Raw genomic sequence first — 26,129 nt, forward strand, 5'->3', positions numbered from 1 at the left:
ATCCATTAAAGTACATATAGTTCAAATAAGCAAATAGCTCTCCGCCCCAAGTTCCATGCTGGTTATTTAGCTGAAATCAGGGATTTCTTGGAAAAGACACGCTTGCTGACAGTCCAAGGTGAACATATGGCCTTTTAAAAAAAAAAATCCAAGTCATTTCCCAAGTGTCTAAATAATACAATGTGCTTCCAAATTTTAAAAGAAAACATATTTCTTAGGTTTCCCGACACGAGTGTTGTCAGTGATTTGAAACTATACCTTGATAACCAGTGTGCGAGAATCATTAATACTAACTCAGAATGTTTAAGTGTTAAAGCCCTGGGTGAAGCTAATTGACCTGGAATTACAAAATACCTGTCATAAGACATAATATGAGGACAATTTCAACCATCAGTTGGTAAGTCACTGGTTTTAAACCTGCATGATTTTACTCTCTGCTGCACTCCAAGGTGGGTAACATTAGGTGAAGGGTAACACCAGTGTTCCACCCAATCCTTTGGGTCTCACATCTGTTGAGTCAGGTTAAAATAACACCCTCGCTCCATCCAATGAATCAACTCAACTGAAGGTCCACTCCTTTACCTTTTTGCAGTTTTGAGCTTAAGTTCTTCTGCATCCTACGTTCTACATCTTGACTCGCCAAAGCCTGTCCACCATATACAAAGCACAAGTCAGGAATGCAATGAAGTAGTGTCCCACTTGCCTGGATGAGGGCAGCTCCAACAATATTCAAGAAGCTTGACACCATCCAAGACAAAGCCGGCCATTTGATTGGCACTCCATCCACCACCTTAAACGTTCACTCCCTTGACCACCAATGCACAGTGTAGCAGTGTGTATGATCCACAAGATGCACTGCAGCAATTCACCTTCCAAACCCGCAACCTCTACCATCAATAAGGACAAGGGCAGAAAACGCAATGCGAACACCGACCTGCAAGTTCCCCTCCAAGACACACACCATCCTGACTTGGAACAATATCACAATTCCTTCACTGTCGTTGGGCCAAAATCTCTTTCCTCACAACACAGTGGGTGTACCAACAACAGTTGGGCTGCAGTGGTTCAAGAAGATGGCTCACCTACACCTTCTCAAGGACAACTAGAGATGGGCAGTAAATGCTGGTCTTGCAACCCATGACTGAACAATAAAAATCACTAAAAGCAGGATTAGCATTATTTCTTTTCACTCTATGTCTCACTTCCACCTTTCACCTCATTTTTTAATATACATTCTTTCTGATGGAAAAGCATTGACTCAGTATGGTCATAATCAGATTAGACAAATTGCCTTGTGTAAACTGCTCTTGGACCTGTGGTTTAGCAACAATCAAAATTTGAGTAATAGCCAGTTAGTGATATTATGGGCATCAATGTTATGCAGGTAACTTTTGCCAGCCTACAATCAAGAAATAGAGCTGGCAAGTAACTGCCTAACACTGACAAACCACAACTGGAGCACAAACAAATTACATGGGTTGAATGAAAGGATCCTGTTTGGAGTAATAATTACTTTTCATGAGCAAAATTAAGGAGAAATTCCTTTACCCAGAGTGGTGAGGAACTTGTCCCCACAGGGACTGGCTGAGATGAACAGCAAAGATGCATTTAAGGAGAGGTTAAATTATCACATGAGGGAGAAAGCAATAGAAGGAAATGCTGATAGTGTGAGGTGAAGTGGTATGGAACGAGGCTTTTGTGGTGCATTAACAGCACCATCGGCCAGTTGGGTGAAAACCCTGTTTCTGTGCTGTAAATTCTATATAATTTCAATGTTCTCATCTCAGTTCCAACTTAAGTGTTTCCGATGAATTAGCTTTTGCACAAGGGCATGTAACAACTTTCTTCTTTAAATCTGTACACCTTTACAATAACCCAATACACAGGTAAACACTCCCTGTGAGCTTAACTGATTAACTACTGCCCAATGTAGAAACAAGTCAGAAAGATTGAGATTAGACTAAGACTGAACTATTTTAGTTCATCTGACCTATTCCTACAACTGAAGCCCCTCTTAGGGTCCATTTTGTACCAATGCCAGTGTTTTACTGATGTCGGAGATTTGTGCAGAGACCAGCAGCTCAAATGAGCAGGGGGTCCATCAGCTCCATGCCCCAATGACTGGGCCGTGAGGATAAAAGTCTATGGCTCCAACCATGAATAGGTCTACACAGGGGTTTCCCCTCCAACCAGATGGCAATACCAGCTACAAGCCTCTGTAACTTTTCACTTGTGTGAGGGTGCCTCCATGCTGAGGAGATAAAAATTAAGGCCAACACTCCAGTGCGGAACTGACGTAGTCCTGCGACATTGGAGGTGCCAACTTTTGGATGAGACATTAAAGGGAGGCTTTGTCTTCCGTCACAGGTGGATATTAAAGATCCCATGGTCCTATTTTGAAGAAGAGGGAGCTCTCCCCGACACCCTGGCCAGCATTTATCCCTCAATCAACAACACAAAAATAAACATCTTATCTGGTCAATCTCACATCGCTGTTTGTGGGAACTCGCTCTGCACAATTTAGCTGATTGAAGTACGTAAGATCCTGAACGGCCTTGACAAGGTGAACGTGGAAAGGATGTTTCCTTTTGTGGGTGAGTCCAGAACTAGGAGGCACTGTTTTAAGATCAGAGGTCGCCCTTTTAAGACAGAAATGAGGAGAATTTTTTTTCACTCAGAGGGTTGAGTGACTTTGGAAGTCTCTGCCGCAGAAGGTGGTGGAGGCGGGGTCATTGAATATATTTAAGGCAGAGGTAGATGGGTTCTTATTAGGGAAGGGAAGGGAATCAAAGGTCATCAGGGGTTGATGGGAATGCGGAAATCGAAGCACAAACAAATCACCCATGATCATATTGAATGGTGGAGCAGGCTCAATGGCCTATGCAGGTTCCAATTTCATTTATCCATACGTTTCCTACATTACAACAATGGCTACACTTAAAAAGTACTTCACTGACTGTGAAAGGTTTTGGGATGTCCTGAGGTGGTGACAAGCTCCATATAAATGCAATTCTTTCCTTTCTTTTTATGGTTTCGAACACTCTTATCAAATCTCCTCTTAACCTTCTCTACAATAAGAGGGGGGACGTGGGCGAAAAGAGGACTTGGAGGCAGCCAGCAACACCTAGAGGAGCGAGCCAATCCTGTCCAGTCTAGTCCAGTCCAGTCCAGTCCAGTCCGTGGCTCCAGAACGGAGCGGCTGGATTCTGACAGAAATCAAAATGTGTCATCGTAGGAAAACAGGTAAGTGATGGGTTTGGCGAATATTTTGCTGGCTTATCTTCAAAACTCATGGGCTAGAATATAACGCTCGGTGGGTGAGCATGCGCCCCACCTGACTGAGCGCAAAATGACGCGCAATGATGTCGGGTGACCGTCCTGATGTCATCGCGCACTCGCACGATTTTTTGCTGGGTAGCCTGCCCGCCAACAATTAAAAGGCCTATTGAATTCAAGTTTTCGCTGCCCATCCAACCTTACAGTTGACGGGGCAAAAGGGCCAAGCGGCCTTCGCATTTTTTAGGAAGCCTCATCCACAGGCCGGGATGAGGTTTCCAACAGCAATTAAAAGTAAACTAAAAACTTTAACTTTTCATTAATAACATGTCCCTGCTCATGTGTCAAGAGTTATATGAGGAGAACATGTTTTTGAACATTTTAAACAGCCTTATTTTTATTTCTCACGACTCATCATCTCCCTGAGACAGCTCCGTGCCTCAGGGGGCTTTTCCAGCGCTTTCGCCCTCCTCCCCCTCCCCCACACAGGCAGCGCTGCCGTGTGTCATTCACTCTGGGCGGGCCTTAACTGGCCCACCAGCATGAAATCGCAGTCTGGCCCCGATCGTGGACGGCTTCCTGACCACTCCCGCCCAAGGGAAAAATCCTGAGCACATAATTTATTAGTAACTGTAATGTTTTATTAAGTGTGGTAAGGTGGTAAGATGACACAAAGCTGGGTGGGAGGGTGAGATGTGAGGAGGATGCAGAGATGCTTCAGTGTGATTTGGATAGGCTGAGTGAGTGGGCAAATGCATGGCGGATGCAGTATAATGTGGATAAATGTGAGGTTATCCACTTCGGTAGCAAAAACAGGAAGGCAGATTATTATCTGAATGGCTATAAATTGAGAGAGGGGAATGTGCAATGAGACCTGGGTGTCCTTGTACACCAGTCACTGAAGGTAAGCATGCAGGTGCAGCAGGCGGTAAAGAAGGCAAATGGTATGTTGGCCTTCATAGCAAGAGGTTTCGAGTACAGGAGCAGGGGTGTCTTGCTGCAATTATACAGAGCCTTGGTGAGACCACACCTGGAGTATTGTGTGCAGTTTTGGTCTCCTTATCTGAGGAAGGATGTTCTTGCTATAGAGGGAGTGCAGCGAAGGTTTACCCGACTGATTCCTGGGATGGCAGGACTGACATATGAGGAGAGATTGAGTTGGTTAGGATTATATTCGCTGGAGTTCAGAAGAATGAGGGGGGATCTCATAGACACCTATAAAATTCTAACGGGACTAGACAGGGTAGATGCAGGAAGGATGTTCCCGATGGTGGAGGGAGTCCAGAACCAGGGTCACAGTCTGAGGGTATGGGGTAGACCATTTAGGACTGAGATGAGGAGAAATTTCTTCACCCAGAGAGTGGTGAGCCTGTGGAATTCGCTGCCACAGAAAGTAGTTGAGGCCAAAACATTGTATGTTTTCAAGAAGAAGTTAGATATAGCTCTTGAGACAAAAGGGATCAAAAGATATGGGGAGAAAGCAGGAGCAGGCTATTGAGTTGGATGATCAGCCATGATCATAATGAATAATAGAACAGGACTGAAGGACCAAATGGCCTACTCCTGCTCCTAGTTTCTATGTTTACCAGCAGCAGTATAGTTTACTGGGAGTAGCAATGTTTATTAATTATAAATGAATGAAAAAAATTTAATTAATTAACACGTAATAAAGGTGGCAGGGCAGGTGATGTGTTGCGACTGCAGAATGTGGGTTCCCTTGCATGCTGGTGTGATCCAGGATAAACATGTCTGCAGTAAGTGTTTGTGGCTTTATGTGCTTCAGCTCAGAGTCATTGAGCTGAAGGTCGAGCTGCAGACACTGTGACACGAGGGAGGGTGAAAATTACCTGGATACTTTGTAGCAGGAGGCAGTTAGTCTTCTGATGTGGTCATGATCAGAGACAGGATATATCACAGTATGATTGAATTTCACATTCAGTTTGAGGGAGAGAGGAGTGGTTCTGAGACTAGTGGTTTAAACTTAAATAAGGGCAATGTGAGGGCATGAAGACAGAGCTGGCTAAAGTGAACTGGGAATCAGGTTAAGGGATAGGCCAGTAGGGATGTTGTGGCAGACATTTAAGGAGATATTTCAAAGCACCAACCAGAGAGCAGGCTATACTAGATCTGGTAATGTTCTGCAAGTGAGGCAGATATGGGGACCCAGAAGATAGTAGTAGAGGAGCCTCAGTCTTTGCAATTGCCCAACAAGTTCGAGGTTCTTGCAGCCTGTATGGACAAACGCAATGGCTGGAGGTTGGATGAGAAAACTTACCTTGGCACAGTTGTGCAGGAAGCCATTCAAGCGGGGAGAGCTAATAGGAATGTAGTGGTAGCTGGGGACAATATAGTCAGAGGGATAGACACCATTCTCTGCAGCTGAGAGCAAAAGTCCAGAAAGCTGTGTTGACTGCTCAGTGCCAGGATTCGGGACATCTGCTTGGGGCTGGAAAGGAAATGGCAGTGGGAGGGGGAGGATCCAGTAGTTGTGGTCCATGTAGGTACCAAAAACATAGGTAGAACTAGCAAAGAAATTTTGCTGAGGGACCATGAACAGCTAGGGGCTAAATTAAAAAGCAGAACCTCAAAAGGTAATAATCTTTGGATTGCTACCTGGGCTACAAGCAAATTAGTGTAGGGTAAATCAGATTAGAGAGTTAAATGCGTGGATCCAAGATTGGTATTGGCTCAAAGCACCAACCAGAGAGCAGGCTATACTAGATCTGGTAATGTGCAATGAGACAGAATTAATTAATTACCTCAGAGTGAACGTGCCCCCTAGGCAGCAGTAATCACAGTATGATTGAATTTCACATTCAGTTTGAGGGAGAGAGGAGTGGTTCTGAGACTAGTGATTTAAACTTAAATAAGGGCAATGTGAGGGCATGAAGACAGAGCTGGCTAAAGTGAACTGGGAATCAGGTTAAGGGATAGGCCAGTAGAGATGTTGTGGCAGACATTTAAGGAGATATTTCAGAATACACAGAAAAGATAATTGAAGTGAGAAAGAAGGACTCTAAGGGAGGGACACACCATCCATGGCTAACTAAAGAAGTTAAGATGGTATCAAATTGAAAGAAAAAGCATATAATTCTGAAAAGATGACTGGCAGATCAGAAGGTTGGGCAGAATATAAAGGACAGCAAAGAATGACTAAGAGATTAATAATGAGAGAACGCTAGCTAGAAATATAAAAACAGATAGTAAGGGGAGAATTTTCTCTGTGTCAGGCGGGCGCGGGTGGGCTCAGAGCCAATGGCCGTCCGCGATTGGCTGAGTACTGTCATTTTACGGGGGTGGGGGGGGGGGGGAGGGAGAGTCTGGGCCTGCGCTGTTTTGGGCATGCTCAGGAAAGAGCACAGATTATATTCAATTTGAAGCATCAAAATAAAACTGTTAAAGATCATTTACACACGTGCCCTTATGTGACAGCAACACATGAGCTGGGACACGTTTATCAAATGTTCAAAAAAATATTTATTAATTTAAAAAACCCTTCATGAAACCTCATCCCTCACGTCGATGAGGTTTCGCGAAAAATGCGAAGGGCTCTTTGCCTGCCCACCGACTGTAAGGTTGGATGGGCAGCCCTGACAATTGGGTTAATTAGTTTATTATTGGCCTTAGCAGGCCTTTGACAGTTCGGCGGGCACACAGCCGACTCTGGTGCACGCCCGCCGAACTAAAGATGGGAATGACGCACGGGGTGATGTCGGGACACACGCCCAACGTCGCCGTGCGTCATTTTACGCGTTGGCGAGTGGGGCTGTCTGCGTACGCCGAACAGAAAATCCTGACCTAAGAGCTTCTACAGGTATTTCAAAAGGGAAAGATTAAGTTAAGTGAGTGCTGGTCCTCCAGAGTCTGTGTGTGGGGGGAATTAATAATAGAAACTAAGGAAATACCGGATGAACTGAACAGATAGTTTGCATCTGCCTTCAATGTAGAGGATACAAATAACATCTCAGATATAGTTGTGAATCAGGAGGTGAAAGGGAGAGAGGAAATTAAAACAATTACAATCGCCAGGGAAAGGGTACTGAGAAAATTATTAGAACTAAAAGCTCTCTAGTCCCCAGGCCTTGATGGACTTCATCCTAGAGTCTTAAAAGAAGTGGCTGCTAAGTTAGTAGATGCATTGGTTTTAATTTTCTCAAATTCCCTATATTCTGGAAAGGTCCCATCAGATTGGAAAATCATGAATATAACTCCTCTATTCAAGAAAGGAGAGAGACAGAAATCAGGAAACTTCAGGCCAATTAGCTTAACATCTATTATAGGGAAATTACTGGAATCTATTATTAAGGAGGTTGTAGCAGGGCTTTTTGAAAATCTCGAGGCAATCAGGCAGAGTCAACATGGTTTTGCGAAAGGGAAATCGTGTTTGACTCATTTATTGGAGTTAGTTGAGGAAGTAACAATCCAGGTGGATAAAGGGGAACCCAAGGAAATGGTGCACTTCAATTTCCAGAAGGCATTTGGCAAGATGCCACACCAAAGGTTACTACAGAAAATAAGAGCTCATGGTGTAGGGGGTAACATATTAGCATGGATAGAGGATTGGTTAGCTAACGGGGACAGAGAGTAGACATGCATGGGTCATTTTAGAGTTGGCAAGATGTAATGAGTGGTGTGCCACAGGGAACAGTGCTGGGCCCTCAACTATTTACAACTTATATCAATTAATTGGCTAAAGGGACCAAATGTATGGTTACTAAATTTGCTGATGACACAGATAAGAAAGGGAGTTGTGAAGAGGGCATAAGGAGTCTGCAAAGAGACATGGGTTAAGCAAGTGGGCAAAGATTTGGCAGATGGAGCATAATGTGGGAAAATATGACTTATCTACTTTGGCAGGAAGAATAGAAAAGCAGCATATTATCTAAATGGAGACTACAGAACTCTTGAGGTACAGAGGGATCTGGGTGTCCTGGTACATGAATCACAAAAAGTTAATATTCAGGTACAGCAAATGATTAGGAAGGCCAATAGAAAGTTGTCATTTATTGCAAGAGGAATGGAATATAAAAGCAGGGATGCTTTGCTACAGTGTACAGGGCGTTGGTGAGACCACATCTGGAGTTAAGTCCAGTTTTGATCTCCTTATTTAAAGATGTATATAATTGCATTAGAGCAGTTCAGAGAAGGTTCACTTGACTGATACCTAAAATAACCATCCCCCCCCCGCCATCTTATGAGGAAAGGTTGGACAGGGTGGGCATGTATCCATTGGCATTTAGAAGATTGAGAGTGATCATATTGAAACATATAAGATCCTGAGGGGACTTGACATGGTGGATGCTTAAAGGGTGTTTTTGCCTTGCGGCATGTCCAAGGATGGCTGCTTGGGACTGTGGAGAGTGCATCTTAGTTGAAGAATAAGGACAATCCAACTGGATAGGTTCTTCATTTTACATCCTTCGCGTACAAAAGGAGCACAAAATTAGGAGGCTTGAGTCCACACAGGACCCACAACAGCAACTGTCACTAAGAGCTGCATTTAATCTTATGTTCAGGACTCTGTGGAGACTGTTCCACCAGGCAAGCCTTGCATAGAATCACAGAATCCTACAACACAGAAGGCCATTTTGCCCATTGTGCCTGTGCCAGTTCTTTGAAAGAACTATCCAATTAGTTCCACTCTCTCCTCTTCTTCCCCCATAACCCTGTAAATTAATTGGGAGCCAATTGTGATCAACACAGAAAGCAGTCTGGAATGACCCTGAACTCAGTCAGAGCTTCCTTCCTGCACCAAGGTCGCAGTAGAGGGATTCACCTGGGCTGTCAGCCACTTAGCTACTTGTTTGCATTGAAGTTTTGCGCTAGGGGAAGTGATTAACAGTAATGGATTTCCTAAACGATCCAATGTTAGGAACATATGACTCTGTGAGCAGTTACAAAGTGGAAATGATATTTGTTTTGACTTGTGAGACAATGGATAAAGTCACAATCAACTTTCTTGGCCCAAATTAAATGGGGAAATGGCCTTCAGTCCTCAGGTCTGGCAATGGTAGAAATGCAAACCAATGCACTGCAAGAGATTGGAATAACAGACACGTGTGAAGAATTAAATTACTATCCCAATTAGCAGCCTATAAAGGCCAACAGGAGGCATTTACCAAATAGCTTGTATGAAACAGATCACTCATGGTAATCCCCCAGTAATCCAAGCTCAAATGGGCAATGAAAGACTGAAATGGCAGCAAAAATAAACTATTAAGTGAAAGAGGAGATCATGCCTTGCAAAACACTAGGATCCTACATCTATTCTGCGGCTTGAAGCCTGATTTGCATTTTTAAATAGGCCATGCCAACTTAAGGCTATGGTGTCCCTGGCACCTCAGATTTAAAATTGCAAGTGATCAGCTCAGACAGGAAAGAAGTAGCTGTCTCCGCACCCCCTCACCCCAGCTCCATTTTAACCCCATACCCCATCCACCTGATTTAGTTTTGTTCTTTCATGGAATGTGGGCATCGCTGGCAAGGCCAGCATTTATTGCCCATCAATAACCATCCTTGAGATTTCCACCAAATAGGCAGAGCCTAAAGTAGACGCCAGGGTGGCTGAATTGGAAAGCATTACAGTCTCCTTTACACTGACATCCCTCACCTTAACAAGCACTTGGATTCGCAAAGGACCCAAAAATAACAGAAATCATAATGCAGCGTTTGACAGACTAAATTCATCATGTTCTGCCTGCTAAGAACATGCAGTCACCAAAATGCAGCACTGCCATAAAAACGTATGCTTTATTATCATATCGTGAAAATAAGTGATTCAAGAGAGTACAGTTCATAAAACAGTTGGTGCAAGTGGACAGAAGTCCAAATCTCCCCAATAGTTGAAACTAGTAGTCAATGTCCAAGGATTGCCAGACAGTACAAAGTAACACTGGTGTCTACACTTACAGCATTTTCACACAGGTCAAAAAAAAACCTGTTCAGAGATGAACTGAGACCTATATACATATTGCAAATCTTTACTGCTTGGCAGCTGTGCATAGTTAAGAGTACATATATTTTATATAATTATATATTTTTAAAAAAGAGTAAGTCAGTAACATTAATAAATACTTGGCATTCCAACTTTCCTGACCTTCAGTTTAAAATCTCAACATACGTTCCCAGACCAGAAATTATCAAGAAATAAAAATGATAGTTTATATCTCTGTCATCAAGCATTTTGAAAACACCACGTTCTTTTGAATTCCTAAGATTGGCACCATTGTGTACTCTTACTCACCAGGTTTGAACAGTTCCAGTTGTCTGATCCTTCACTTTATAGGTGTGTCTAACCCGACAACAACGGTTGCAGTTCGGTTTTAATGCATTTGGATTCAGGAGGACAATTAAAATAGCTAAATGTGTGTGTGCCCCATCAGCTTGCTACACAAAGTTGAGAGAGAAAATTGGTGTAACAACAAAAAAAATGCTTGATATACTCAGCAGGTCTGGCAGCAGCCGTGGAGAGAAAGAGAGTTAACGTTTCAGGTCGACGGCCTTTCAGTTCTGTCGAAACGTTAACTCTGTTTCTCTCTCCGCAGATGCTGCCAGACCTGCTGAGTATTTCCAGCATTTTCTGCTTTTATTTCAGATTTCCAGCATCCACAGTATTTTGCTTTCGTATTAGAGAAAATTGGTTACCAAGTTAAAAAGAAAATCGATTGCACAATGTCCGGTCAGTTGGATAACAAGCGTGTCTGATCTTGAACAAGGAATTTTGATGACTGGACGCTTTGAACTGCCAGCACTCAGTTCTTTTAAGAATTTAAGTATGTTTACTATCTGTTTCACTGGGACACTTCCACAAATTGGAATTTACAAGTTCATTTGGTTGGATCCACTCAATGCCAATACACAGTGTATTTTTCCTAAAACCCACTTTTGGACTGGACTAGCCTTAATCAATTCTACTGGGGTCCGAACAAGATGGTACAACAGCTGGAAACTCAAAATAAAATCGCAATTCCAAAGGCAAGAGGGTTGGGCAGATCACCTTAGTCCAAGATGCTGCCTCCATCCCTCACTGCCCTAAACGCTCCGTGTGTGTGACTTGCTCAAGGTTCTCCCATCCATGCACTAAGAAAGGAAATGGAAAACAACTTCTGCCCAGCTTCCCGTGGCATCCAGGAGCTTTCTTCACCCAAACCCTAATAGCATCGGAACTCATTCTCATGTCCTTTTACAGTGTGGTGGAATATGTCTGTCCCTTTGAACTAATTGAATACGTACCTTTGACATCCTTCATTCTTTCACAGTACACTCCGCATTGTGGGGTAAGCTACAGAACACAACAGCTAGGCAAACCTGGCATGGGCTATTACTTGGGTTAAGGAAGTGTCTTGAATGCTTTGTGAGGCCTTTCTTTCTTTCGAGTGTGTAAAGGGATATCTCAAAATTTGAACTTCATTTCAATATCAATTATACCCAATATCTTATTATTTTTGTTGAACATTCTGCCACTTTTACCACATAGTTGATTCGCCTTCAGTGAGGCGCTGAATTTCATCTTCAAAAGTGCTTCATTGGCTGTAAGATGCTGTGAGAAGTCTGGTGGTCGTGAAAGGTGCTATGTTAATGCAAGTCTTTCTTTTGAAATGAGTGGGTTGTGCCAGTGCTTTAATCAGACTAGGTATTCTAATAAGATGTAGAAGAGGAGAAGAAGTATAATAGAAAATAAACCATCCCAATTTCAAATTCTACACCTCACGTCAGACGATTATGGGGCATAAACAACCTAAGGCTTGCAGTGAAACACAAAGTCCCGACAATCTGAAGCAACAGGCCTGTTGGAAAATAGGATAATTGGTTTGGCAGGGAATACAAAAAAAACGGGAAAAAAATATTGCACATGTTTTCTGAAGGAAGTTTGGAATAAATAGCTTATTCAATAATTCAGTACTTCATTCCCGGTAGGATTTCTTCTGCAGTATCACACTTATCACCTTCTCATGGGCAACTAGGGATGGCAATAAGTGTTGGTCTCGTCAGTAATGCTGACTTCCAAGAAAAGAAAATGAACCTCATTACAATGTTAGAAAATTAATGTATCGAACGGTTATTGGATGAAGTTACAGGTGAATGGTGCCAATGTCCAATGAACAATACGGGCTAATCAATATTTTCATTATGTCCAAACCAAATGAATCCTTATTTTATTCATCTGGCTGTAAATGGTCTAACCTGTAATAAATTAATAGCTGTTCCTGCTTGCCTCTTACTTCACTGCCAACCCACATTAAAAAATAAAATGCATTAAACCTACGCTCCACTGGCAAAATGAAATGTAGACAGGAATGTGGTCAACTCTTCCCCCATAGCGTTCAGGACCAAGAGGAGAAAGAGTCCAGGCCCCTTTCTTTCTCAGCACCACCACTCAATCCACGTCAAGTAGAGGCTGTGGCACCTCCTGGTAGAGGAAAAAGGTGTACGTGAATTGATGTACGAGGACAGAGATGAGGAGGAATTTCTTCTCTCAGAGGGTGTTAATCTGTGGAATTCTTTACCGCAGAGGGCTGTAGAGGCTGGGTCGTTAAGTATATTCAAGGCTGAGATAGACAGATTTTTAATCAGTAAGGGAATCGAGGGTTACGGGGAAAAGGCAGGAAAGTGGAGTTGAGGATTATCAGAACAGCCATGATCTCATTGAATGGTAGAGCAGACTCGATGGGCCAAATGGCCTACTTCTGCTTCTATGTCTTATGGACAGTATCTCAAGCCTTCTTGCAGCTGCCAAAAGGATACAGGGTCCTAAGGGAAGGCGGCTGACCTGAAACATTAACCCTACTTTCCCCCTTCGCCATAGGTGTGGCGTGACCCACAGAGGGTTTCCAGCATTTTACCTCAGAATCTCCAGCACTGACAGGGCTTCGCTTTATGTTTGAGACATGGCTGATCTGGGAGCTGTGGGTCTCACCTTTGAAGAAAAGAGGAAAGTCCAGGCAGGCTGAAGGCAAGTTCGGATAACTTGAAGCAAGGGGAAAATATAGAGACATGAAAGCGGTGTCCAACTATCTTGGGAGACTTCCTCGCACCAAACAAAGAGGCTAAACTTTGCTTCATGTAATGGGTTGTATGTAATTCTCCCCATTGTGTTGCTGTATCAGTGCTTCTGCAGAAACACCCTTCCAAGACATTTCAACTTATTGCCTCAAATCTTCTTTATCCAGAGGATTAACATACGAAGGAGTATATGTTATGTTCCAGATATACAAAGTCCTGGTTAGACCACACCTGGGATACTGTGTCAAGTTGCAGGCAACACATCTTAGGAGGGATATATTGGAAGAATATATTAGCCTTCGAGGCACTGCAGCCTAGATTTACCAGAACAATACCTGAATGTCAAGGTTTAACCTAATGAGGTGGGATTAAACAAATTAGCATTGGACTGCCTGGAATTTAGGGGTGATTTGTTCAAAATTTTCAAGATATGAAGAGAGGACTTAGAGAGAAACTATTTCTGCTGGTTGAGAGTCTAGAACTAGGGGGCACAGTCAAAAACGTAGAACTAGTCATTTCAGGAATAAATTTAGGAAACACTTTTAGACACACAATGGGTGCTAGAAGTTCGGAACTCTGTTCTGAAAGCAGCAACTGATGCTAGATCAATTGCAAATTTTAAATCTGAGATAAACCAATTTTTGTCAATCAAAGGGGTGAAGGGACATTAGGAAAAGGCAGGTAGATGGACTTAGGTCGTATATCAGCTGTGATCACACTGAATGACGGAACAGGCTCCGAAGGGTAAAGGGCCCTCCTCCTACATGCATCAGATTCAAACTCAGAACCCAAGGCAAGTGCAAGGTAATGAGTCAAGGCACCCTGGAAATATTTCAAGGAAATCACTGAACATATTTGAAAATGGATGAAGACAAAAGATCAAAAAAGGGACACTGCACAAGGGGAGAGAGGGGATTTTTAGCTGCTCCCAAAACTTGTGTTTTTCATTTGGAATATCCCGAACAAAATGGAGCTTTGAAATACCACACAAGTATATGCAACACACTTCAGAGTGAGAGAGGTAAATGTGTCCCAAAAACTGGAATCAAGAGTGTCAAAAATCAATTTTTCCTCAACCCTACAGTACTTGTACTTAGTCCAACAGGTTAGATTTGGAGTGCAAATATCCAATTCCAACTGCTTTCAAAAAGACAGAACGATGGATCTAATGAGTGGTACTAATGACCGTCAAATCGGCCCTGAGGTTTGGAAAGCTGTGCTGGAGTTAGTGCATCCTTAATACTTTGCTTTTTTATTTGGTCTTCGGGTAGAGCAGGGCTCCTTCAGTGCTGCCAGGGCTTTTTGTCAACTCCTCTGTGGTCAGGAATGTGCTTGTAGCGGCATTTATCTCCAAAATGGCAGCCAGTAGTACGCCAAAAGTAGCATTCGTCACCCTCCACTGGACCTCGACGCTTCACCCTAGAGAGAGTGAAAGGTATTTTAAAGGCAAGAAAAGAATCTCTTAGCTCTTTTTGTCCAATTCTAAACCAACCACCCAAACTCAACTCAAAAGGACATTAAATTAAAACATTTTTTAAAAAATCAAATACCTCAACATGCCAGGTAGTAATAATAGCATTTAATTCAAGAATCAGCCCCAAGGTTGAATTGCAATGTAACTTATATCAGAAAATTCAAATATAAATCAATGTCAAAATATGGGCAATCATGTAGTAAGAAAAATAGACAAAAAAAATCAGCAGGTAACAGGGATAAAAGAATATTGAATTAAAATTACATTAAGATTCCCATGTTACAAGAACTGAAGTAGATATAAATTTCATCATTTAAGTACTTCATTGAGGACCTGAATCATGCAGGGAATAGAGTTGCATTAGTACCTTTACATCCTACATCTTACAGGATTGAATTTAATCAAACCTCTGAGTTGTTTTGATTGCTCTGGGCCTGATGGGGGTAACTGGTTCTGAATTCGGATAGATTACATTTCCAAACTTAGTACAAATATTGAATGTTCATTCATAGAGTTTCAAAGCTTTGTGACGTGAAGGCCATTGTCATAGGACTGATACTGAGGGCCTATGATCATTTTCAGCAAGCGCTTCTGTGTTCTTCTGATCTGCACAGTTTATGTGTGTGAGGACAGGGTGCCATAGAGGCATGGCATATTCAACCAAGGGATGGATGTAGCCAGTGTGGGTCAATAGGTCACGGACAAGGAGTCCGAAAAGGATAAGCTGTTCACTTCTTGCTGAGGTACGATCCCCGCATGCACCAGGCACCCTCTCTATCTTGTCCAAATGGGCACTCTTCATGGGGCTAGTCAATTTTTGTTGTATTGGGAGGGGGACGGGTGGTGGTGATGGGGAGCGGGGAGATGGGATAGGGGTCATCACTGACAAATCTGATCCTCCGTTATTGACCAAAGTTCACAGTTCCATCAGAAGCTACTGGGTCTGGCTGCATCTCCTCTCTCCAGCCCAATTGGTGAACTGGGTACCTTCATCCCAGAGGTCAGTGAACTCGATGCAAACCCGGCCTTCTCTACAGCTTGAATAGTCACTGTCCTCAGAAGCTGAGCCACCAGGATTTCCCAAATAAATCACAGCGTAATGGGATCATGAAAATATTAACTGAATAGGTCTTCCAAAGAGATGGCACAAACATGATGGGCTGAATGACATCCCCTCATGTTACAACACTTCTATATTTCTTTATCCTTTCATGGCATCTGGGCGTCACAGCATTTGTTGTCCATCCTAATTGCTCTTGAACTGAGTGACTTGCTAAGCCATTTCCGAGGGCAGTTAAGAATTAACCACATTGCCTTGGTTCTGGAGTCACATGTCGGCCAGACCAGGTAAGGACAGCAGATTTCCTTCCCTAAAGGGCATTAGTGAACCAGATGGGTTTTTAAGAGAATTGATGATAGTTTCACTGTCACAATTACTGAGGCTAGTTTTCAATTCCAGGTTTTATCAGTTGAATTTAAATTTCACCAGCTACAATGGCAGGATTTGAACCTGTGTCCCGAGAGCATTAGCAGGGCCATGGGCTTATTAGTCCAGTGATATTATAGTGTATGACTACGAGGCAGCAAAAGAGTTCCGCATGCAAATACTTCACATGGTCGTGTGTTTCCAGTTGCCTTCTGCAGCAAGAGCATGTTTTTTGGCAAGTCTGCACAGAAGGCACAGAATGAGCAGATGCTCAACCCCAGTGTATCAGGTAACAGGTCAAACCAAGGCAGTCTCAGGCATCTCAGAGCAGCGAGCCCCTGCTGAAGACCTGTGTTTCTTCTATCCAAGCGATCAGGATTTCTTTCAGGAGACTCTGGCAGACATCCAGAGCAATGCCCCTTCCCGTTTAGATTTGGGGTAAAATTCTCCCCTTTAGAACTTCAAGCCAAGAAAGCTGGGACAATGTCAACCGCAACAATTTACTTTATTTAGCACCTTTAATGCAGTCCCAAGGCACTTCAGAGGGGCGATCATCAAACAAAATTTGACACCGTGCCACATAAGGAAATGTTACGACAGGTGGACAAAAGCTGGGTCAAAGAGCTAGGTTTTAAGGAGCGCCTTAAAAGGGGAGAGAGGGGTAGAGAGACTGACGAATGGAGTGGATTTCAGGGCCTAGGACCCAGGAGGCTGAAAGCACAGCCCCAAATGCTGGAACAAAGAAAATCGAGGATGTGCAAGAGGCCAGAATTAGGGGAGTGTAGAGGCCTCGGAGGATCATGTGGCTCAAGGAGTTTTAGAGACAGCAATACAATAATGTCAAATGACATTAACCCCATGCTAAAGATCATGTGACTCTCGATGTCTGTATATCTGCCCCGCGCCTCATGAACTCACCCGCATGATGACGCTGTCACTATTTTTGGCTGGACTGACACTTGCACCGGGACAGGGGACTTCTGCAGTGGGGAGCTTTGTTTATTCAGATGTCTGTCAGGATATCTGATTAGCAGCTTTGTGTTTTCTATTTCTTTCCCCTGTGAATTGAAGAGAAAATTACTGGTCAAGTGCAGCAAAACGATACCAGGCGCTACCTGATGGTCATAAGGTATAAAGAACAGGAAGGTTCAGCCTTTCAGTTGGCCAGTATCTTCAGGAGCAGCAACAGGCATTGCACAAACTTACAACACAGGAACAAATATTCCCTGTAAATTGTGGGTGCCTGCGGCCTATAGCAACTCAGAATGTACCGTGCCGCCCATTCACAAAGTTATCCCTTTTAAGCTACTGTTTGTGTACGGCTGCTTATAGGTACCGCACAGCTAAATGAACAGGCAGCGCTCAACAAAATAATTTTACAGGGGAAATTACATTTTGCCAACTGATCTGTGCCAATGTTTCTGCTCGACACATGCCTCCCCCCATCCTATTTCATCTCACCCGACTCACACCTCCCCCCATCCTATTTCATCTCACCCGACTCGCGCCTCCCCCCATCCTATTTCATCTTACCCGACTCGCGCCTCCCCCCATCCTATTTCATCTCACCCGACTCGCGCCTCCCCCCATCCTATTTCATCTTACCCGACTCGCGCCTCCCCCCATCCTATTTCATCTTACCCGACTCACACCTCCCCCCATCCTATTTCATCTCACCCGACTCACACCTCCCCCCATCCTATTTCATCTTACCCGACTCGCGCCTCCCCCCATCCTATTTCATCTCACCCGACTCACACCTCCCCCCATCCTATTTCATCTTACCCGACTCGCGCCTCCCCCCATCCTATTTCATCTCACCCCGTCAACATAACCTTCTTTTCCTTTTTCCTTCGTGTGTTTATCTAACTTCCCCTTAAATGCATTTATGCTATTCACCTCAACTACTGGAAGCAATCCACATCCTAATCACTCTGAGAACAGATGTTCCTCCTGAATGCCCTTCTGGATCCATCGTATATTTATGCTGAAGTTTTGGGCTCCCCTACAACTGGTTATCGATCCCATCATACCGCTTCAATTGTTTCAAAGGCCTCTATTAAGTCACCCCCTCAGTCTTCTCACTTCCAGAGAAGTAAGCCCCGTGCAGTCTGTTCAGTCTTTCCAGATATTTGTAATCAATCAGTTCTGGTATCATTCTTGTAAATCTCTTCTGGCAAGTGGTGCAAATGTTACCTATCAACTTGAGCGTGATTTAGATTAGCCATTATCTGACTGAATTGTGGAACAAGCTCAAAGGGCTGAAAGAGCTTGGTCAGAATTTCCTCGTCGGCGATTTGGGGGCGGGGCCCGCTCGCTGAGGGGGAAGTGACGCGGGATGACATCGAGAGGAACCCCCAACGTCATCCCGGTCCCTTTAAATTTTTAGGAAGGCGGGTGGACAGCGAAATCAGCTGTCCACCCGCGGACCTGTCAATGGCCAATTAAGGCCATTGACAGGCTAATTAAGGTAAGTAAAGGCCCTGCCCATCCAACCTTAAGGGATGAAGTTTCATGTCCGTTTTTAAAAAGTGTAATAAAGTTTATGTCATTTTTATTAACATGTCCCATCTCGTGTGATATTGTCACATGAGGGAGACATGTCAATAATATTTTTATTTTTCTATTTTTTAAACTTTTGTGCACTGTCACTAATCTCTCTGAGACGGCACTTAGCCTCAGGGAGATGTGCGCATGCGCGAGAGAACACACTTTGACAGCTGGGGATGCCCTCAGATATCCTGCTGACACTCACTGGCTTGGTTCACACTAAAAGAACAATCGCTCTGGGGGAGGTCAGCAGAGGGCACTCAGCAGCCAGGAAACCCTATCCAAATATAAGGTCAGTGTGTACAGAGGTGGAAAAAATTTGACAAGGGTGAAATAAAAGGACATTGATAAATAAGGGAGGGATCGGAGAGCAAATGGATGATTCAGGTAATGAGGCTCAATGCTTTAGAAACAGGAATAAGGTCTTTCAGCCCTTTGAGCTTGTTCCACAATTCAATCAGATAATGGCTAATCTGAATCACACTCAAGCTGATGGTAACATTCGTGCCACGCAAGTGTCAGGCAATGACCATCTCCAACAAGAGAGAATCTAACCATCACCCCTTGACATTCAAATGCATTACCATCTCTGAATACCCCACTATCAATTTCCTGGGGGTTACCATTGACCAGAAAATGAACTGGACTAACCATATAAATACTGCAGCTACAAGAGCAGGTCAGAGGCTAAGAATCCTGCAACGAGTAACTCACCTCCTGACTCCCCAAATCCTGTCCACTATCTACAAGTCACAAGTCAGGAGTGTGATGGAATACTCCCCACTTGCCTGGATGAGTGCAGCTCCAACAACACTCAAGAAGCTTGACACCATCCAGGACAAAGCAGCCCGCTTGATTGGCACTCCGCCTTATGCATTAACTTTCTCCGCCACCCATGCATAGTGGCAGCAGTGTGTACCACTTACAAGGTGAGCTGCAGCAACTCACAGAGACTGCTTCAACAGCACCTTTCAAACCTACATCCCCTTTCACGTAGGAGGGTAAGGGCAGCAGATAGATGGGAACACCACCACCTGCAAGTTCCCCTCCAAGCCATTCACCATCCTGACTTAGAACTAGATCGCCGTTCCTTCACTGTCGCTGGGTCAAAATCCTGGAGCTCCCTCCCTAACAGCACTGTGGGCGTACCTATACCACATGGACTGCAGCGGTTCAAGAAGGCAGCTCACCACCACCTTCTTGAGGGCAATAAGGGATGGGCACTAAATGCTGGCCTAGCCAGTGATGCCCACATAGCGGGAACAAATTTTTAAAATTCCTATTACCCACCTTAGCTTTATAACCTTAATATCCTTATCAAACAACAGCCATCTAGCTCAGTTTTGAAATATTCCATTAAGCCCCAGCCTCGACTACTTTTTGGTGAAAAAAAAGAGTTCCAGATTTCTACCCCGCTTTGTGTGAAGAAGTGCTTCCTGACTTCACCCCTGAATGTCCTGGCTCGAATTTTAAGGTTAGATTTATTTGTTCTGGACTCACATCATTAGAGGAAATACTTTCTCTATAAATACAACCTCTCTTTTGTGCCTGTGCAGTCATGTTTCATGATTACTCTACCAGGATCCCTAAATCACAGTCCCTAGCTTCTTACTATTTAGAAAATGCTCTGATCTATACTTCCTGAGTGCTCCTCCTCCTCTTGCTATGGTTATGTCAGAATTACAGACTAAGATCCACAATCTGCTATCATTAATGGATCTTATATGTTTCAATAAGATCACCTCTCACTCTAATGCCACGCTCCTCTTGAACTCCATTTGCCATAGCTTTGCCAAATCACTTAATCTATCAATGTCCCTTTGCAATTTTCTGCTCTCGCCTACGCTTCTGAATGTGCCACCTAAACTTAAGCTTTATCGACAAACATAAACAAACTCCCACTGCTTTACTGGAGTCCTTGGTAAAAGCTCTGATGAGGGAGTCACAGAAAGATGGAGTTGGGTACCTTCAGCATTACATATGGGAGCTGCTCTCATGCCTATGCATCATGTCACTGAGGGGTAACAAACAAAGCAGGAAGAGGAAGAGGCCAGAAAATGGAGCTTCAAGGTACTCCTGAAGGCTACTGAATCAGGGTTAAAGCACATAAGAAAATACGAACATACCAATTAGGAGTAGATGACCATTTAACCCCTCGAGCCTGCTCTGCCATTCAATAAGATCACGGCTGATCTGATTGTGGCCTCAACTCCACATTCCGCCTACCCCAATAACCTCTGACTCCCTCGTCATTCAAGAACCTATCTACCCCTGCCTTAAAAATATTCAATGATCCTATTTCCATTGAAGCTATTTCAGGTGATTTACACCTCTTTAACTGTCCCACCCTTGTGTTTGCAACTTTAGCAAAGAAATATTGTGCATGTTTAAAATTCAAAGCTGCATATAGCAACACCACAAGTCTTAGCCAGAATGGAGATGATTAGGTAATGCCCTGTTAATCACGCCCATTAGTCACACTGTTGTAAGTGACCAGGATTGATTTTATACACTAACTATTCTCCACTGATTGCATTTAGCTGGAGAAATAATCCTGCTTTTATTGGGGGACTTTGCTGTACTTTCAGTCATGAGTTGTGTTTTCTGCAAACTAGATACTGTTTACTGTAAACTTTGCCCCACCTCCCACTCCCTGACTGACACAGTGATGTCAATATTCACTCTGGAAAATGTATTTCAAGGGCAAGTGAATGGGGTATTTTCTCACCTGAGTATTACAGTTTTATGTTAAAAAGTGATGAGCCATTTATAAATGCTGCTTCAGAGTAGGTTGGAGCTATAACATATCGCCCATCTTGGCCCATTTACTGGTAACACCTCCGCTGCTTCCTTCAATTCATTGGTAAATGAGGGGACTTTGATTTGCAAACAAGATGGATGACAGCGCAATACTCAAACAGCAACATCTTTCTGAACTCACCTGCAATGCCACCAATGCTTTAGCAGCTGCCATGTGGCACTTAAAGTTGACAAATGCACAGAAACGCTCATGTAATACCCGGATACTTTCGATCTCCCCATAACTAGAAGGAAGCAGTTAGAAATAATTAAAACATTAATTGGTTGCACCCCCATCATTTTTGTCCAATACGTGTCTTCATCAAACTGGGCTGATGTTGGCAGAGCACAGCTGCATCATCCGCAAGAGAGTATTTTATGACATCAGGCTTCAAGTCAACAACTTATATTATTTTAACTGTCTATTGATTAATTCATTATTAAAAACACTCTCACTGATAAGAACCCATTCGCTACATTTAACTTCCTTCAACTACTTAATCTCTTATACAAACAAGCAGTTGTATTCATAGCCTCACTTGAAAGACTTCATAAGCACTTGGAACTGTCATTCAAACTATGAACTGATAGGCACCCCACTGTGATATCAATAGGTTGTGAAATCAGTCATGCAGCACAAATCATATAATGATAACCCTCAGGTTTATGTTAACAGAGTTAAATAACAAGCACTGTCTTTTTTCTTAAACACTGCAGGCAGTTTTTTCAAAAAATTAGAAGCCAGGAAATTTAAATCCCTTGGCAACTTGAGTTCCCTTGACAGCTCCAATGAGTTTATCCACTTTTTAGGTACATTCACGTTTCCTTTTAACAATCCCAAACTTCACCTAACCTCTCCCAAAGGTATCCCTGGACCTATCCAAAAGGGTACACTTCTTCAAAGGGGTACTCTCTGTCTCCAAAAGGGTACCCAACTTCTCCAAAGAAATTTGGTAACTTTAGACCTTTTCCTGCAAGGTCTAATTCCCACAGGTCATGTTTTGGGGCATCATAGTTACGATAATTGGATCGGTCTGAAGGCAGCTGCATTTTAACATGTGTAGCTGCCTCTGTGAACCATGGGTGTGCAAAATACAACCACCCACTGTTCCCTCACTGTCCCCAACCGCAACTCCCCCCCACCCCCCAACCCACCCCCTGGAAACAGTGGGTGTTGAGTTCAGGGGCAGGACTTCTGGATTTGGGCCTCCGGCACCATTTTGGATAAGCAGAGACCCTCTCCGTTGCGAGGGTCTCAAACGAGTGTCTTCAACTTAAATAAGGGCAATTACAGAGGTACGAAGAAAGATTTGTCTAAAGCGAGCTGGGAAAATAGACTAAAACGAAGGTAAAATTATCCCTGGGATCCATATGTTTCCTAACCACATCTCTGAGTCATCACCAAGGTCTTCTCGTGTAACTGATTTACTTTGAAATCTGGTCACAGCTGTTAAATGGGCATATTGAAATGAAGAGAAGACTAGTGGTGCAGATAAAGAGGTGTGTTGTTAGACATGGCCTTTGACAAAATGGAGAGATATGTTTTGGAAAGTGGCTACCACAGAGTAAGGACATTGTGGCTTAAGGAATTACATAGATTCTTACAGCAAAGGAAACTAATCAGCCCACCCTGCCTGTGCCAGCTCTTTGAAAGATCAATCCAATTAGTCCTACTCCCTGTTCTATCCCCATAGCCCTACAAAATTTCCCTTTTTAATACAATTTCCTTTTGCAAGATATTATTAAATCTGCTTACAGAAGCCTTTCAAATCTACAGTTGTCATGGGTGATCTCAACCTGCATATTTACTGGACAAATCAGATTGGCAGGGGTAACGTGGAAGATGAATTTGTAGAGTGCATCAGGGATTGTTTCTTAGAGCAATATGTTGCAGAACCTACCCGGGAACAGGCTATTTTAGATCCAGTAATGTGTAATGAGGTGGGATTAATAAGAGATAACATAGTTAAGGATCCACTAGGGAGCAGCGATCACTACATGGTAGAATTTCAAATGCAGTTTGAGGGCGAGCAACTCGGGTCTCAAACCAGTGTCCTCAACTTAAATAAGGGCAGTTACAGAGGTATGAAGAAAGAGTTGTCTAAAGCAGGCTGGGAAAACAGACTAAGGGGAAGGTCAGTGGATGAGAACTGGCCGACATTCAAGCAGATATTTCATAATGCTCAGTAAAAATTTATCCTGGTCAAAAAGAAGGACTCGATGAGATGGATGAACCACCCGTGGTTAAAAAAGGTGTTCAAAGAAAGTATCCAATCAAAACCTAAGGCAAATAAAATGGCGAAAACTAGTGGTAGGCCAGAACATTGGGAATTCTTTATAGAGCAGCAGTGGAGACTAAAAAGCTAATAAAGAGGGTGAAAATTGATTATGTAAGTAAATTGGCAAGAAATATAAAAACAAACAGCAAGAGCTTCTATGGGTATATAAAAAGAGAGTAGCTAAAGTGAGCTTGGGACCCTTGGAGGATGCAAATGGAGAATTGATAATGGGGAACAGGGACACGGCAGATAGCTTAAACCAATATTTTGCATTCGTCTTCACGGTGGAGTACACTATAAACATCCCAAAGATATCAGATAAGCAAGGAGCTAATGGGAGGGAAGATCTTGTAACAGTCTCTATCACAAGGGACAAAGTATTTGACAAACTAAAGGGACTGAAGGCAGACATGTTACCAGGGCCTAATGACCTGTATCCAAGGGTTTTAAAGGAAGTGGCTGCAGAGATAGTGGAGGCATTGGTCGAAATATTCCAGAACTCACTGGATTCCGGGAGGGACACAGCAGATTGGAAAACTGCTATTGTGATGCCCCTGTTCAAGGAGGGAGACAGAAAACAGGAAACTATAGGCCAGTCAGCCTAATATCTATTACTGGGAAAATGCTAGAGTCCATTATTAAGGAAGAGATAGCAGGACATTTAGAAAAGCTTAACACAATCAAACAGAGTCAACATGGTTTTGTGAAATCAAAATCATGTTTGACAAATTTGCTGGAGTTCTTTGAGAATATAACAAGTACAGTTGATAAAGGGGAACCAGTAGATGTAGTGTATTTGGATTTCCAGAATGCATTAGATAAGGTGCCACATAAAAGGTTATTGCACAAGATAGGAGCTCACTGTGTTAGGGGTAATGTATTAGCATGGACAGAGGATTGGTTAACATTCAGAAGACAGAGTCGGGATTAATGGGTCCTTTTCAGGTTGGAAAGATGTAACTACCAGAGTGCCACAAGGATCAGTCCTAGGGCCTCAATTATTTACTATCTATATTAATGACTTAGAAGAGGAGACAGAGATTGGAGGCAGTTCAAGAGAGATTCACTAGGCTGATTCCTGGGATGAAGGGGTTGACTTATCAAGAACGGCTAAACAGGTTAGGCCTTTATTCATTAGAGTTTAGAAGAATGAGGGGTGATCTTATCGAAATGTACAAGATTCTGAGGGGGCTTGACAGGGTAGATGTTGAGAAGGTGTTTCCACCAGTGGGGAAATGTCGAACCAGTTGTCATAGTTACAGAATAAAGGGACACTCATTTAAAACTGAGAGGTGAAGGAGTTTCTTCTCTCAGAGGATAGTGAATGTTTGGAATTCTCTACCCCAGAGAGTTGTGGAGGCTAGATCACCGAAAGTACTTAAAGAAGAGTAGATAGATTTTTGTAATATCGGGGAGTTGAGGGCTATGAGGAGCTGGCATGATAAAGGAATTGAGGCCTGGGGCAGATCAGCCATGACCTTATTGAATGGCGGGACAGGTTTGAGGGGCCGAATGGCCTACTCCTGCTCCTATTTCTTATGTTCTTATTAAGAACTCGTTGCTTGAAACAAAATCTCATCTAGTGTCTTTTTTTTGGCCAATTATGTTAAATTTGTTTCCCTGATTACAAACCCTCCTGTCAGTGGAAACAGTTACTCCTCACTTCACCAATCCCTGCATGATTTTGAGTCTCGCCTTAACCTTCACTGCTCTTAGGAGAATGATCCCAACTTCCCTACGTTCTCCACATAACTGATACCCCTAACCCCCATATAAAAATATATAAACATGGAAACAAGGTGTCCAACTCATACACTCCACCTTGGTGCTTATTCTCTACATTAACAATAGTCCTAATACCATGTTCCTCTGTCTCTTTAATCCCTTTTCCTTCAACCACCTATCTAAACTATTCTTAAATGTTGATGTGGTTTCTACCTCATCACTCATTTCCCATGTATCAAAATCAGAAAATACGAACAAGAAACTGGAGTAGGTCTTATGGCCCTTCAAGCCTGCTCTGCTAGTCAGTACAATCATCAACTACACTTTCCCACCCACTCCCCATATCCCTTGGTTTCCTGAGACACCAAAAAAATCAAGTGCATTCCATATCCTCAGAGCCCTATGCATGAAACAATCTGTCCTGCTCTCCGTCCTAAATCTCTTAGCATTTAACCTCATATCCATCTCTCTTTTTGCTAGACCCTTTGACCCCACGGGAAACAGTTTCTCTATCTGCTTTCTCTCACCCCTTCATAATTTCAAACACATCTATCAAATCAACAACCAATTGGTATTTATATACTGCAAATATCTCTGT

The 26,129-nt window shown here is 43.1% G+C and overlaps 1 protein-coding gene across 3 annotated transcripts in view; it reads right to left on the reverse strand.

The window, feature by feature from the left end:
- Window positions 1-12,859: 12,859 nt before the first annotated feature.
- The window catches only part of zgc:123010 (uncharacterized protein LOC641500 homolog), a 204,531-nt gene continuing 191,261 nt past the window's right edge, over window positions 12,860-26,129 (reverse strand). For 2 of the 3 annotated variants that reach the window (XM_041210199.1, XM_041210198.1), the window contains 3 exons: window positions 21,670-21,772; window positions 17,097-17,236; window positions 12,860-14,697 (listed from right to left, as the gene is read on the reverse strand). In XM_041210199.1, the coding sequence (XP_041066133.1) occupies window positions 14,562-14,697; window positions 17,097-17,236; window positions 21,670-21,772 (379 nt within the window). In that variant the 3' untranslated portion in view covers window positions 12,860-14,561. Of the gene's footprint in view, window positions 14,698-17,096; window positions 17,237-21,669; window positions 21,773-26,129 lie in introns of those variants that run through there. The other variant, XR_005945696.1, reaches the window with a different exon arrangement.

The sequence above is a fragment of the Carcharodon carcharias genome, chromosome 17, assembly GCF_017639515.1.
Source record: "Carcharodon carcharias isolate sCarCar2 chromosome 17, sCarCar2.pri, whole genome shotgun sequence".
Lineage (NCBI taxonomy): Eukaryota > Metazoa > Chordata > Chondrichthyes > Lamniformes > Lamnidae > Carcharodon > Carcharodon carcharias.